The 16828-nt window shown below is 31.8% G+C and overlaps 1 protein-coding gene across 1 annotated transcript in view; it reads right to left on the minus strand.

Moving 5' to 3' along the window:
- Window positions 1-16828, minus strand: part of RapGAP1 (Rap GTPase activating protein 1) — a 74059-nt gene that overhangs the window by 52117 nt on the left and 5114 nt on the right. The window contains exon 2 of the mRNA XM_088240135.1: window positions 6039-6196. Within this exon, the coding sequence (XP_088096261.1) occupies window positions 6039-6196 (158 nt within the window). The remainder of the gene's footprint in view (window positions 1-6038; window positions 6197-16828) is intronic.

The raw sequence follows: 16828 nt of genomic DNA on the forward strand, positions 1-16828 counted from the left end.
GATTTGTGTTTTGGCTGAAGAAAAATAAACACCCAGATGCTTATTTTCCGAGCATACTAAATATTGGAAACGAATTTGATTCCGCTGTTTAAATATTGGCTTTTTTTGCAATTTCAACTTGAGAAGTTTTGAGAAACTTGCGATAAATAAAACATTTAAAATATACTGAAATAAAGTAAAGAAAACGAAACGTGTTGTTCTGTTTAAAAACAATTATGATCAATTTTCTAATGCAGTCGCGTTAAATGAATGTGCTGTAAATTTGTAAAAAGTATAAGTGTGTCATTAGCAGTGGTTTCCCTTTCTTAGTATGCATATAATTACAGTGCTTTATTGCAACTTACTGCTTCCAACACTTTCTCTCCGTCTGTTGTTATTGGCCAGAGTTAAATTAGCAAAAAACAGCATCAGTGTTTTCATGAATCATCGCAATGTATCATTACTTTCTACACGTACAATGTACACATTATATTAACTGTGTATTCTATACAATACGATCTTGCGAACAGTAATATTATACTCACTGTGCGTAAAATAAGCTATGGACCATTCCACAAAGGAAATCGCAAAATTGAAAAACCGACGCTCTTTGGTTCATAACGCTTCTTTGAATTATAAAAGTTACCAATATTATCGTAATTATTGAATTTAAAGAGAGGAAATTAACTTTTCTGAAGCTTTTAAATTCAAATAATATAAAAGTTAACATCTACCGTAGAAAAGAATCTATGGTAACTTTTTCGGAAGAGTTTAACTTACAAAGTTGAATATCGCCAGAGCTCGAGATAGTATTTTACATCTTCAAGAAGAGCAGTGATAAATTTAACCGAGAACGAAATTCGGCTGAGCGGTCACGCACAAATTAGAGTTATACTTTCTTTGTAAGTATCTCCTAAGATCCGATATCAAATGGCTTCTCTGTAAGGCCGAGTATATTATTTATTCAAACAAGATTCCGAACGAGCGAAGTTTTGCACCAAACAATGATTATAGACATAATGATCGTGACTTTATGGAGAAAAGCATAAAAGGTACAGGGAGTCGGGTATCTGACAGGAAATTTGGCGGATTATACATTCCGGAGGAGTATCGACGAGACGGGTAGACGGAAATGTATAAACCGCTTTTGGAAGCTTCTTCTTAGGATTTATGTCTCAACTCGGAACTACCTTCAGTCGGCTAGCAGTTATTCAAAATCGCATGAACATTTTTGTCATATTTGGCCAATCTTTCGACTAATTACAGCGCGAATTCACCAGTGGTACGGATGCATGTACATGCGAACCGATACGCTAACGACATCGATGTCCTTAACATAAACCTTGTACATTTTAAATAGCAACGAACCTATATGTTCCCTATTAAACATAAATTAATACTAACTCTTTCAGTCCGGGTGTTCATTTAATTTCACAGAAATTATTATTGAGAATAATGTTCCGGCGCCCTCCAACATACCCGTCAAAACAGCTGTTCCAATACATGAAGGTGCTGGATATAAGACAACTGTACCTAAAAGAAGCACTTACACACTTCTGGTCAAACAATAAGAAGAGGTCTCAGCAGAATGTCCGTGTAAGGTTTTCCCGGAGCATGAATTAAGTCATACCCAAAACCCGTACGACTTTTGCTCAGAGACATCTCTCATTTATCGCACCGAGAGTGTTTAATACTTTGTAAGAACGCTTTAAGCTCTCAAGGACAAAAAACATTTTTTAAGAAAAGAGTTAAGGTTTGGATTTTCCTTAGTGGGAGGGATTTGAATAGGAAACTCCTTGATGACTTTCCAAATGCTTGAGTTTACTGTTTACCATATTGATGTGCCGAATATGTTTTAAAAAAATATTTTTTAATATTTTTTATGTTTCTAATCCTATATTTGTGGTGATATACTCATGTGTCTGTGTCATATAATTGCTCGTCTCGTCTCAACACATGACTTTTAGTCCCATGGAGTTGGGACTTATTGTTTCAAATAATGTACAATAAACTTATGTAAATAAATAAATAAATATGTACGATATTCTGTATGCTTCCAATGTTTACAATGCACTAGCAACGCTTATTACGGGAGTAAAAACATATTCTCAGATCTCACAACATCTTCGAGATTTGCACTGGAAAATGAAATACAAGGTTTGCTGGACAGTATTCAAATATCTTCACGGCTCCAAGATACCTATCGGACCTATGTATTTGGGGAAATACACGTCAAAGAAAATCTACTCTCAGGTCAGCATTTGATTCAGGCAGAGGAAAACTTGTCGAAATCCTGCGCTCCCCAAACACTAGATTCGGAGATCGTGTTTTTGCCGTTGCCGGACAGTCCCAGTCAGTTCAGATCCCGACTAAAATCTCACTTCTTTAGTTTATCATACCCTCAATTTTAAATCAGAAAACATAACATTTAATTTCTGTTTAGTTAGAATGTAAGTTTACGTATACATTTGTAAAGCGCCCTTGAGGTGATATTTCACAAAAATGGGGTTATATAAATCAGCAAAATATTATTTTTTTATTTGTTTTAAAAAATACACTTTAGAAAAATTCATCTTAAAATTAAGCTGTAACATGAATTGGAAAAAACAAAATAGTTAATATTATATTAATGGCATAGACATGAATAAATAGGTGGATAGTTTGACCGCCATAAATTATCCGTAATAAAGTCTCGAGGGTCTAAAATAATTAATAACAAACTTCAGCCGACATTTAAAATGGAGGAAAAACTTAGCGTCGTTCGTGGCTCGCGAGAACTTACCAGAATGTAAGGAACGCGTCTGGAAGTTTCCAGATCATCTTCTAGTTGGGAGTTTAACAGCACTTTTAGCAGTAAATTCTGCCACACTAAGGCAATATCTCACAAGTACGTGATATAATGATAATTCATAACAGCCAAGTACTTGGCGGGTATAAGCTGAGTTTATACATTGTCCTATCGGTTTACTAATAAAACAAAACTATCGTCATTACGCGAAAGACATACTAGTAAAATTTTGCTGAAAGATTTTTTTAACGAATGAATTTAGGAATAAAGAGCGTACAAATAAAAAAAGTAATCCTTTTAAATTAAAAGTATGGTCTTCTTGAGTATTACTTTAATTACAATTTATTAAACTAAATAAATGTTTACTCGATATTACAGACAGTATTTGTTGCGAATAACACATTTAAAGCAACTTTGACTACGGTCTATTTTTATTTTACTCTACAAACATAATAATGCTCGTCTACAAAGTGCTCAGTTAAATTTTCATATGCTCATCTGATGTATTTTTGTGCTACAATAAGTTTCCTTTAATAAAATTTGATGGACATTTTAAGCACATAATGTATTGAAATAATATTATATGGATTTTATTATATTTTGGAAGGGAATAGTTGGACAGATCGTCAAAATTTTATTGTAAAATATAAACTAGATAGATGGAGGGAAAATATACAACTGTAATGCGAATAATTGATGGTCAACATACTGTTATGATTAATGGGGTTTTTTCTACAGTAACCGAATAATCAATACTAAAATATAATTAAAATGAGCTTGATATGCTTTCAACAATATTTTGAGTATGTTCAAATGTTTGCAGATAGGCTGGGTTTCATTCCTGGGGAGTTATTCTGATCCAAATTGCTACAGAGAGGGAAAACATTTTTGAGAAGAGAATATGGAAATCTAGGCATTTACAGGGCTTATGACCTGTCATTAGATGGTTTAAGAGGCCAGTTTACATACTGTGTAACATTCACCATTCTGCCTATGTTTGAACGTCCACATTTCCTCAACCCTTCCATAAAGTCAACAGATGGAAGAGTTGAGGAAATGCGAATGTTTAAACAAAGGCAGAATCGTGAATGTTACACAGTGTGTATAGTAACCCCTTAAAACAGCCAATGACAGGTCATAAAGCCCTGTAAATGCATAGACTTCCATATTATCTTCTCAAAAATGTTTTTTTTCTCTGTTATAATTTAGATCTAGCTATGCTATGAAACATCAGGTAAAGGATAAGACTTTAAATTCAAACATGGTTTTGGGTTAGGTTCCCGATTACGTCACAATAATAAAATGTATTTTTTTCCGAAGCCACAGTTTTTGTGCTATGATTTACAAAATAATAATCACCTTTGCGCATTTTTGATTTAAGTTAATAGTTTTGAGTTGATCTAACAAATTAATTACATATATACTTTTTGTTCATTACGATGAAATTTTAAATTGTTATTTATTTACTCACAATAACAACAATACCCTGTATCTACCTAAATGATATAAGTATATATGTGTTTTTTTTATGTACGTAATATGATTCGTCTCAAAGATTATAAAATTATTCCTTATAGGTGTTTCATTGTGAAGGTAAAATTTTAGTATTTTTTAGAAGCGCACTATATTAAAGAATTGCCATGAAAAAAAAGTTTTGAATAGTAAAAATTTTTTGGTCTGACCCATTAGCCAATTTTATGAACTAATTTTAATAAATCGGAATAATCTGTAAAATTTGTAAAACTCCAGCTGTGTGCTAAATACGATCCGCATAAACAGCTTCTGTCAATAATAAATATTTGACTTCTCGAAGGCAAACATTCCGACAGAAGTACTGGATTACGAATTACTCGAGTGCTAGTTAGGGATGCGACATCGCCTGCCAAAATATCGATACACAGAGAAATCGAGGTATCAACATCAATTAAAAAAATCGATTTCTGTATGTAAGTAATGTTTAAGTAAGTATACATTTATTTATGAATTTTACGGATGCACATTAGTTTATTTTTTTATTTGAACACTTCATTGGTCAAAACTTAAATAAAGGCACAATAAAAATATATTGTATCTCATACATACAGTATATACATATTTAAGCAAAAAATGTTTAAATAAAAAACGGTCAAATGTTTTTTTTTTAAAAACGTATACATATGTAGGTATTTAAGAGCACGATCACAGGGTACAGTAAACAAAAAATAAATATGACTAAATGTTATTAAATATTTGTATATACCCACTTACCGACTTTTCTATGTCTACCGGTTTCGAGACGTACCCGTCTTTTCGTCAGTACACCAATTAATTAAATACAAATATTTAATAACATTTACTAAAATGTTTGACCACAAAGTTAATGCTTTAAATATTAATAATGATTTATTTATTGTTTATACTCATAAAAATAAAAAAATGGACACATTGCTCAACTTCATGAGACCAACGTCATGTTGAGTTGGAAAAAAATATGATATTTTAAAGACAAAAATCAAATAGGTACCTGGTACGAACCTGTTTTTAACAATTGTTTATTTTTTAAAAAGTTTTCAATAGTAACGGAAAAATCGATGTTTTGAATTCATCGATTTATCGTTTTTACATCTCTAGTAATAATATATTTCCCCGTGTTTAGTGTCACCACAGCACGTGCCTTAGGACTCGATGATAATGCTGAATAAAAATAACTTAATTACATCAGTCAAAATATAAGATTCGCACGAAGTCGAATTTGAATAAACAAAGCGGAAACAATACACAGAAAACGTACAGTGAAAATAATTACAAGAATGATTCGGGAATTCTATACCACGACCGTGATGTATGAATTGAAGGACGAATCGAATATATTATGGGAGTATTACCATAGCGTAAGCGTTATTAGATTTTGAACTTATAAAAATAAGACGTAATAACATTTTTGTTGTCAATTTACCTGGATCGAGGATTAAGGCAATAGAAAAAAAAACCATCAACTTATAATGACGCTAAAATTATTCATCTGCGCGCTATCAGAAGAGGAATTTTCATTAGAAAATGTGTTTTTAACGAGTTCTTTAATAATAAAATTAATAAATACATTTAGAGCTCAATATTAATTTATAATGATCTATATAAATATCTACATCGTTTGATTTTTAGTAGAACAAAAGGAAAAAGGCTTTTATTTTGTCAACAAATTGACGTGCGAATAAGTATTTTTTATTGGTTGACTATCCATTATACATTATCCAGTCTAAAGAAAATGTTTTTTGTTATACGGATTGCTTACCCTGCCAACGAAGAACCTGCGGTAGCATTTGGCTGTGTCGTTGGTCTCGAACTTGGCTCTCCATTGGGCGTTCGGTGGAAGGGCTGGGGCCCCCCCGTGCTCCGCCCCGTCAGCCCAGTAGCCCCCCGCTACGGGAAGCACTATCATTGGGAAGGGAGCTGAAAAAATCGATATATATAATTACAGTCTGATCTTAGAAAGCATAAATACCTCTAATATGTAAAATAACAAAACAAATAAAATATTTCGAACTAAAACTATTTGACGCACATATGACAGACAAAACAAAAAACAAATCGATGCAATGATCTTACAACATTGATTTTAAAACAGAAAAAATATCTGACATCTGATATAAAATATTTTTAACGCTATATGTAAGTTCTATATAACATAATTTTGTACATGAGTTTTTTTTCGGTGAAGAATTCGTGTATAAAAAAAACTGTTTTGAAACAAGAAAATATAATTACCGGGAAGTCGGAAAAAAAAATAATGTTACCACATACAACAATGGAAAAAAAATACTTCCAAAAATGCAATGAATTAAAAAAAATCATAATGCTTTAAAATTCATAGTCGAAGCACTAACTTTATGATTTTCCATCTTAAATAATATAACTAAGTATTTTGTTTATGTAAAATTAACATATGAGGTGTCTTCATAATAACAATTTCTCCGAACTCGCAAATCACCTAATAAATTTTAATTACGACAAATAAAGATACAGAAGTTAAAATCTTACATATAAATGATAAAGGGTTAAAAGTAAATAATATGGAAATTTTCCACATTAGAAAAGCTTTAAAAAATAATGTCAATTTGATCAATACATATTAAAACAACCTTTCAAAATAGCCCATTATACGATGTTCCATTGTAATAGTCACCTTATACCTATTGAACTCACGCCCCTCCTTTCATACCTTCCCTCTTTTTTCAACTATTTCTCTCACAGCATACATTTTTTGTTACCTAATCAGTGCATGTTTGTCCTAATCAGTGCATGTGAGCATTAAAATGCATGTTGTATTGGTTTTATATCACAGTGGGTTTTGCATGTTGCTTTAATTGGTGTCCTGACGAAGAGACGGGTACGTCTCGAAACCGATAGACACGGAAAGGTTGGCAAGTGGTTATATACAAATAATTAATAACATTTAGAGATTAACTAATTGATAGTTTCGTGGAACTTGGGAATATCAAATTGTGCGAGCCACAAAACAGCAGAGTGTAAATTTAACGCCAGTGAAAATGCTTTTAATATGAAGTTGGCAATGCATCATATTATCCAGCACCTCACGTACATAACAAAATGATACGAGCACAGCATAGTATAATAATGGCAAATGTTAATGAGCCTCTCTTGACAGTTTGTCATGGCGGCAATTATGTGCACTTCAGTTAGTATTTTGACGCCATGTTTGCTCCTGCGTTATTATGGAGTCCTGGTACAGGACTTAGCGCCGGACTCAAAAAACACAACCATAACCATATTATAAAACGAATAAAATAATCTTAACGCTAACCACCACCTATCATCTTCAGATCAGAGCAATAACGCGATGCCCGCTAGAAGAAATGCTATTTAGCTCTACGAGCATTGTATGGAACAAAAGCGTTCCATATTTTTGGTTTGGTTTTACAAAAGACGTGCAACGGACGGACGCCTCCGTCGCCGTGCTTGAATTTGCTCATAAATGACGTGTAAATTAAAAGTAAAAGAAGAATTATTAAAATACGAATTGGAATAACACTGCAATACTAAATAAATAATACCTACATTTTAAAAAAATAAATACATAGGTTTATCTAAAAGTAATTAAAATGTAAATTAATATCGATTTGGCAATTCTTGACCTGAGTACCCACGGCCCGTTGTTTTGTTGCAAACTGTGATTAATAATCCTAGGTCAATTTTTGAACGTATGGGTCGCTCTTTAAGCGGTAGCGCGTTATTACTCTGAGCCACCATTAATATGTATTACATCAAATAAAAAATCAATTGCAATATAACTATCTTCGGCTGATGGTTTAATTATACCTTAATTGAAAAATGAGTCAGGTCAAAGAACGTTAAGAGCACATCATTTCTAAAATGTTCAATATGTTGCTAAATGATCAAAAAAATCGTTCATAGTCAAATGAAATGTTTTATGTGTTGCGCAATTGGTTGGGAGAAAAATCTTTTTTGTATTGATTTACATATAACTGATTTATTGTGCCTATATGGTAATTACAGAAGGCACGTATATGAATCTATATTTCTTTTAAACTGTTTATAAATATACGTTTTACAAAAAAAAAATATTGATTAATATAATATATAATATACATGTTTTTTTTATACAATCTGCTTTTATATTTTTTTTATGTTATAGCTGTTATTTTCCAAAAAAGAGACTAGCTCTTCCACTGTTATATTAATTTAGTAATTTGAAGTTATATAATTTAGAATATCTATCTATATATAATAATAATAATAAATAAAATGAAAAACAGAAAAAAAATCCTTGCAACTTTCGCATTTGTATCCTTTTTCTATAGCTTTTTAAGCAAAATATTGAACCTGTTTGCAAATTGCTTGAATAGCGGTTCATCGGGACTAACGTGTATTTTTCATTAAATACATGTTTTGGGATATATATTTTCCATGTTTCTTGAAACCCATATCTGCATCAGGTGATGAAAAGGGCAGCCGTATCGGTGCACCCAATGTTGCGTATCTTGGTCATTTGTTACACACAGGTAAGATAATCATTTTACGCTTCAGGTGTCAGTCTAAGGACATTGAAAACTACTTATTGAACCAATATCCTATGTCGACCTTGCCAGCAATAGATCTCAGGACCGTGACGGACTTTCGAGTTGATTTCATTATTAAAGATTTTTATCCGAAAGCAGTTTTTGAGCCAAAAACATTCGGGGGTACCATTTTTTTCAAACACAGAAAATAAAATTTTAGTTAGAACCATTTTTTTTATATTACAGGCATGGCCTTAGCCGTGTGTCAAGTTGAATGATAACATAACGGTTTTAAAGTTATAGGGAATAATTTTTGAGTAGAATTAATTAATATAAATTTACCCACCTTACCATCTAGTCCTGTCAAAAATCATATATCTAAATAATCGGACGAGATGCATGACGTATACAAGTAAATATTTATGCATAAAAGTGGAAGAAACTAGGATTTTATGCTTAAATTAGTGCGTTTGGGGTTACTTTTTATCTGCCTACTTCTACAGGAAAATAGCGTGATGGTAACAGTTGTAGGGGCCGTAAAAAACTGTATTAAAGAGCAAAATAATGATGTGTTTGAAATTATCACACAGTTAGAAGAAGTCCTGGTGCCGACCCTGATGTATAAAAATAATATTTGGCTGATTTGTATAGCGCCATTTTTGTGAGAGATCCCTTCAAGGGCGCTTCACTATTGTTTACCTATACTTACACTAAGCTTAAGTAACGTATAATATTTTTTGATTTAAAATTGAGGGTATGATAAACTAAAGAAGTAAAATTTTAGTTAGGATCTAAACTGACTGGGACTGTCGATGATTCGTAAGTTTGAAGGCAATTGGTTCCAGGCAGAGGGGCCGGCAACGGCAAAAGCACGATCTCCGAATCTATTGTTTGGGGGGCACCGGATGTCGACAAGTTTTCCTCTGCTTAAATCAACGTATATGAGCGAAGTATGGACTTGGAAAAACAGAGATGAAAGTAGGCTGTATGCTGTCGAAATGCAATCTCGTAGGCGAATGTCTGGTAAAACTATGTACGATAGATACACAAATGTCGAGATCCGTACATTATGTAAGGCTGAGATAAGAATTATCGACAAAATCAATAAAGGAGCCCAGCGTTGGTTCGAACATGTAGACTAAATGGACAGCGAAAAAGATTTACAATGCGAATGTTGATGGATGCAGAAACACAGAAAGACCGAGAATGACATGAAATGACCAAATTCAACATTCACTTTAAGATGGACTTGTCAAAAGTTGGAATAATCGGCGCGCGTGCATGAGAAAATATATGAATGTAGAGGAAGTATGCCAAGACAGAGTGATATGGCGTTCTATCGTCTCTGCTTACCCTTGCGGGGTAACGTTGTGATGCTTTGTGGTAGTTGTTGTTGTAGAACCATGGTTGTAAAAAAAAAAAATTCACGGTAACTTACGATCCGATAGTACCCTAAAGGCCTTTGTTTTAGTTAGAAATTTAACACGAAACAAGTTATCTTTCAAAAAATAAACTTCTGTCTCACAATAAAGACTCTTTCATACTAAACGCAATGAGTTATGAATTCAAATATTATCTCAGTTGATTTTTACAGTGCAAGTATACAGATATGTCATATACATAGTAGGTGTACAACATAAATTAATATTTGATTGTTACACATATTCGTAACAGTCTGGCATTTATTATTAGACTTGAAACATAAATCACCTATATTATATTATAATACATCATTTGAAATCAATACTTGATTACATTTTACATGAAATATTTTGTGTTGTGTTCATAAACAAAATCTATTGTAATATTTTTAATCCCTCATGACAAATTGTAAACATACTCGTACATTCAGAATGGGTGACTGCATTTGCAATTTTACTAGCTCGTGGCGCCAAGGTAAACTCGAAATTTAAAGATCTGAATCGTTAACATTTGTTTCAGAAAAATATTTATTAATCTTATAACAAGGGTTAATTGGAGTATTATTTAGTAGAACGCAGTTTAAATTTCCATTTAAACGCAGTTTTATTAAACCTCTAAGAACAAAACGATAAATGATAAGTGTCTTAATTTTTTTATCAAAATCATAATAATTTAATAAATATTTCCAGACAGAATGTGATATAAACGCAACTGAATCACTTAAACAGTAATAGTAATATGGCTTATTTCTCCAGGGAAAAAAGGCTAGCGGATTTTTATTTCAAAGTGATCCCTGTAAATCCCCCTGAAGACATTTTGATCAAATCCTATCGGTAGGTAAAAGATGTTAACAACATATTTTTATTTTTTTTATTTATTTTATTTTTATTTATTTAAATAAATAAAATAAAACAACATATAAAAGTATAATGCATAATATGTAAGATGTTTTGGTCGCTTCATTTGTTATGTTGTTTTTTAAGAAATTAAATGTTTAAACAAGTAAAATGCGATGTGATATTAAACGAGTATTGATGATGTCGAGAAAGCGATGAAACCGTATTGCATTTTTAGAATAAATTACAATGAACTTCCGCTAAGAACACTTATAAACAAAGTTGAAATGTTTTAATCGGACATCGGGTGTAGATACACATTTCAAACTTTTGAAAGTATATTCAAATGTTTGGATTATTTTATAAAAATAAATTTTAGTCCATAAAGTTATACCGTGTATAAAATAAAATAAGAAATGCCTCAAGTTTGTCGAATTCTCTATTATTCATAGTTTGAAGAAAAAAAAAACGATTTAATATACCTAGTGAGAATAAACAGTGCCTAATATGTTTGCTTATATTTTGATTTTGCTTTTTTGTATATTTTTTAACTTTCTTCGCTGTTTTCCAAAGAGAATATATTAATACTATGCTAATAACAAACACCGATTTTCGACGGAGAACTGAATATGATAGACCGAAATTCAGTTACACGAATGTACGATATCATAAGTATTAGCGACCAACAACATATAAAATTCAATCTAAATGATTTAGTGATCTCATAAAACAAAAAATGGGTTGTATTTAAAAAAAAATATATTCAATTTTATCGAATTCTCCTTTTAAAAATGACATTTAACATAAAAGATCGGAATGTAGCAAGCCGAATAATTATACATCGTTCATCGGCGCTTTCCAATCAGCCTCCGGTACAGCGTCGGAAAATAACGCAATTATGATACTCCAAACTAAACAGACGCTGACAAATCGCATCGCGTCGCGGCGCTAGCGTCAGCAGGAAGCCTGCGGTCAGACAGGGAACTAGTTTTCAGGCCCAGGGCAATGCCTTTTGAAAGACCTGAAACAAAACGTAAGCCTTTGTTTTGTTTTCCCTCGCTGTCAGTTTAAAGAGCTTTTCTTTTGCGGTTGCGAGGTTATTACGTGCGCTGTGTTTTGTCAATATGAAATACGACTGCGTTTTGTAAGATGCTTTGTGGTGCCAGTATAATAAAAAAATAACTAATGAATTCACTAAGGGCTTAAAAAAGTTACCGTTCTGACTGCATTCGGACAATCATTCCATAATTTGAACAAAAACGACATTTTCACATGCCATTGTTAAAAAAAAAGAATTTCAGTTAAGTAGATTTATGTATCTTGTCTGATGATGCCAGTTAGATAAGGAGAACGCTAGTTGGTCAAATAAATAAATATAAATGAAGAGAGTATTTTAATTTATGGAAATATAAGTTATAATTATCTACTAACAATCGAATTTTATCTAGAATTATCAATCGTAATATACATAAAAGTCATTTAAATTAGGGTTTTCCATTTATTTTCATTGCGATTTTATAATAGAATTGTTTTTTAAAAAAACATTAATTTACGGTAGTAAAAATACATTTATAAAAACACAAATCATTTCTTTTATCCACAACAAGTAGCGTATATTATACGACACAGCAATTATGAATTTAGTAAAAAAATACACATTAAATACATTTATGTAGATTAATGAGTTTCGCATTTTTTTCTGATCAATTTTTATATTGACCCAGTCGAAAATCGAATCCTATACAAATGTGATATCCAATGCTACAACTTTTATCAAATCAATAAACTTTAGATTTGTTCAATATTCAGGAACATTCACTTTAAAAAACATTAATAATTGAACCTCCATTTAAGTAGCTACTATTTATTTGTACTAACCTAAGTTACTCATACAGTTTGCCCACCAAATACCGCACACCGCATTTGAGGACATAAGTCTCCTTGGCGGTGCCCACAAACACGGAAAAATTGCTCGATGCCGAACGAGAAAAGCTGCCCGAAAGAGCTCTCTGTAATTTAGTAGACTTAGCATCTTTGTGCTGAAAGAAGGTAATCCAAAAGAACATAGTATGCACTTCATTGGATTGAGAAATGAGGGAAGTGAATTTTCCACTAACTGGAGTTAAATTGATTGGACATGATCAATTTGCCGAAATGATTACAAAACTTTTTTAAATTCTTGAAATTCTTATTAGAAACCACCAGATCTTTATATCCGACAGGACCTATAACAGAGCCATTCGGTAATCATAAAGAAAGGGAAAGGGACAAGATGACAGGATGTGTTCAGAAGATTTATTAGGATATCCACAGTAGCGCGAAGGGGAATAAACAATATTAAATTCTATAAAATAATTTGTCATTAAATTTACTATGATCTGATAAAAACTGTGTAGTCCAGTGATCGGGGATAACCCAAGAAGATTTTAAGCGCCGACAGATTGAAGGAAAAAAAAGAAAGGTAACCCTCCCTGAAGGGGAAGATTTCCATCGCTGGTAGTATCAAAAAGTGCATTTAAAGTCATTAGCTTAATATCCGATTGAAACATTCCTTCAGTTGGGAGTAGACGGACGCCACCAATAACAGAGAAACGCTTTATTTTTAAGTGGAAATTCGCGGACCGTCGCTGTACCTCCAGATTGAATGGGGACAAGCCCGTTGGAACCGGAAGTGCATCCGTCGAGCATGTCCTAGATGCTTTAGCAAGAGCAAAACCGATACAACAAAAAGCAGAAAAACTCATCGATTTAATCGTTTAAAAGTAACGTCATAATGTTTTTATTATAATCGATTTAATGCTCGAAATACTACTTCATGATATTAGAATTATAAACTGTCTAGCTTACCATTGCACGATGCAGGACAAAATAATAATCTTTAAAAAAGCAAGCAGTCATTTCAGGAACGCTTGTCACGGCAATGATTATTTCAATCAGAGAAAAACGTGGTGGGTTTTAGTTTTCATAAGTATCTTTTAATATCCATAATGCTCGTCTACTTCTGGGTATAGGGGTGAGTGTCTCCCTCATCCCTTGTTTACAGTCTGTGGTTAGTTCCGCTCTCTCTCGTAAATTACAAGGAGCGGGGTGAATATTCCTGGTGCATACGGAACCAGTGAAGAATTGTTGTAAAATACACAGTGTATATTATTATGCACTACGTCAGGTTCCACAGATATTTTAACGCGCGATCACACCTAATTGGGACTAAAATAACATATAAATATTTTAATAATTGTATTGTAAAACCATATGGTCAAAAATGTAAATTTTTATAACTTAACTTATGAAAGACGACAAAAACTACGAAATTTTGGAATTTAAATTTTAAAAATGCTTATCGTGACTTCTATAAATACATTTTCTAGAAAGGTTTCAATAACAACAATATATTTTATTACAATCGTTACCAAAAACAATGTACAGTAATTTCGTCTATATAAATGTTGATATGTGAAAATAATAAAATGATTTATTAATGTAGACATTTCCTCTAGATTAAATCGAAAATAGATCACAGAACCTCATGCAATGGTGTTCATAAACTAATTGCTATACAACAAGGCAAATAACCTAAATTCATATTAAATTGAAAAAGTTGACGATATTACCTATACACGGAAACATGTATTTTTATTATTATATACAGCTTTTATCTATTACATTTCAACAACCATGGTTCATTTTTATATCGTATCATTGGAAAAGATTTACAAATAACCCAATTCACTTTTGGAAAATCATGACTTGATCTAAAAAATCAACGCAATCTCATTTATATTCGATAAAAGAGGGAATATAAATTCTGATTTTACTTTCAGCATTCTTTGAAAGTTCAAAGTTAGTTCAGTCGATAGTTCATCGACCTTTCGAAGGAATAATTTTACTATTCAAAGCACGCGGCTCAATTTGGCATAAAGATGAAAAAAGGCAAGAATTTGGTTTAGAAATTGAATATAACTAGATACATTTACGATTACTGGAATTCTATTTGCAGAGTTATAATCTTAACGACGCGTCGGCGTTGCGACATGTCGATTTTAACATCCTTGATCATAAAAGATAATAAAGGTAATCGTTTTACTTATATTTCTTGTTAAAAATAAAAAGCGTTAAAAAGCTTTTTTTAATGCACTTGCTTGACAATATCAATAATATCTAAAAGAACCACGAAAAATTAAATCAAATAAACAACACAATTGTTTATTTGAAATAATAAATCATTTACCATTCCTTCCTTCATAATAAATAATTAGGGTTTTAGAAAAAGTATAAAATTAATATTCTGGGTTTGGGTAAGAAAAAAGAGGAGGATAGTTTAACCGTATATTTTTTATAATAGCCGATTCATTTCATAAAATATGAGTTTTTAAATAGTCAGAATAAAATATTCTAACGCTACTTATATTTTCCTTCCCTCGTGGCAGATAAGGGTAAACATAAGTGGGAAAAACAATAATAGCGCATCCTCATTATATTTTACGTAAAGGCAAAATGATCGGTTTACAAAGCTATCCATGCTAAAAATAATTTATTGATTTTAAAATTAAGAGGAAAAATTACCCTTAAATAATTTTTACAGAAAAATAATTTTGTGTATTTTAAAAATGTCTTGGGTGGTTTTAGTTTGGGCCAGAAAGGCTTCAGAGTTTCCGGACAATGTCGGAAGGCGTCGGGGTCGCAATAAAGTGATATGTTCTTACGGAGGTGAAACATTATATTGCCTGGCGAGCCGCTTATACAATGTTAACATAGGGTACACGACAATGTAACAAAAGTTACAAACCTTAATTTCTATAGTTTACTGGTTCGCGGAGGATTTCGAAAAGTTCACGATTTTCAACGAGGTCTATTAATCATAGAGTTGAGTAGATGATAAATAGCTTTACGAAATAGTAAAATAATTAGGTTTTTGTAGGTAATTAATCATTCTTTTAGTTACATATTTGTGAATATCTTACTCAGAAAGTTGCCGCCTACTTTTCAGTTGACAATTTTTTTCTTCAAATTCATTTCAGTTTAAATTCTTTAACTGTAAAAACCTTGAAGAAGCGCGTGTTGTTGGGTTCATACCGATAGGTCATCAAAATTGATCAAAATTATTACGTTTATCATTTTCACAAATTATTATCAGATTTGTATTATAAAATTTTATATGGAAGGAGAAAATAGACGAGGAAAAATAAATAAGACAGAAGTAAGACTGATCAGATGATATACATCATCTGATCAGTCTTACTTCAGGTCTTTACTATTCAGATCCAGTCCAGAGACTAATGTTAGCCTCACTGTTTTTAATCTTCAGTCGATATTCTTTTTCATGTTTATTTCCTGAGAGTAGTCATCGAGTCAAAAACTAAGGAATTATGTTTTTTTTTTCTATCAATGTGTTTTCACAGTACTTGAAATTCTTTTGTTAAGTAACTTGAAAACCTTATTTCATAATTTTCTTCATCATGTTATAGTATGTATGTGGTGAGTGTGTATGTACGTGTGATTGAGTGTGCGTGTATATGTGTGTATATGCGTGTTACAATTATACAATTATATTTTATATAGCATCATTTATTTTTTGAAATATATTTAAATTATGAATATTGTAATCCCACAGCAAGCACAAGAGGTTGCTTTTTTTTTGTGTGGTATTTCGTTTCGTTTTTTTGTTTTTGTGCTTTTGCTTTATTATGTATTTCTTTTTGTTAACATGTTGTAACTTTATATTATATTAAATAAAAAAAATATATAAAAAACGCTCGTCCAAGATTCTAGTTCTATTGCATACACAG

This window comes from Micrasema longulum, unplaced genomic scaffold (assembly GCF_059751315.1).
Source record: "Micrasema longulum isolate JH-2025_06_02 unplaced genomic scaffold, ASM5975131v1 h1tg002355l, whole genome shotgun sequence".
NCBI lineage: Eukaryota > Metazoa > Arthropoda > Insecta > Trichoptera > Brachycentridae > Micrasema > Micrasema longulum.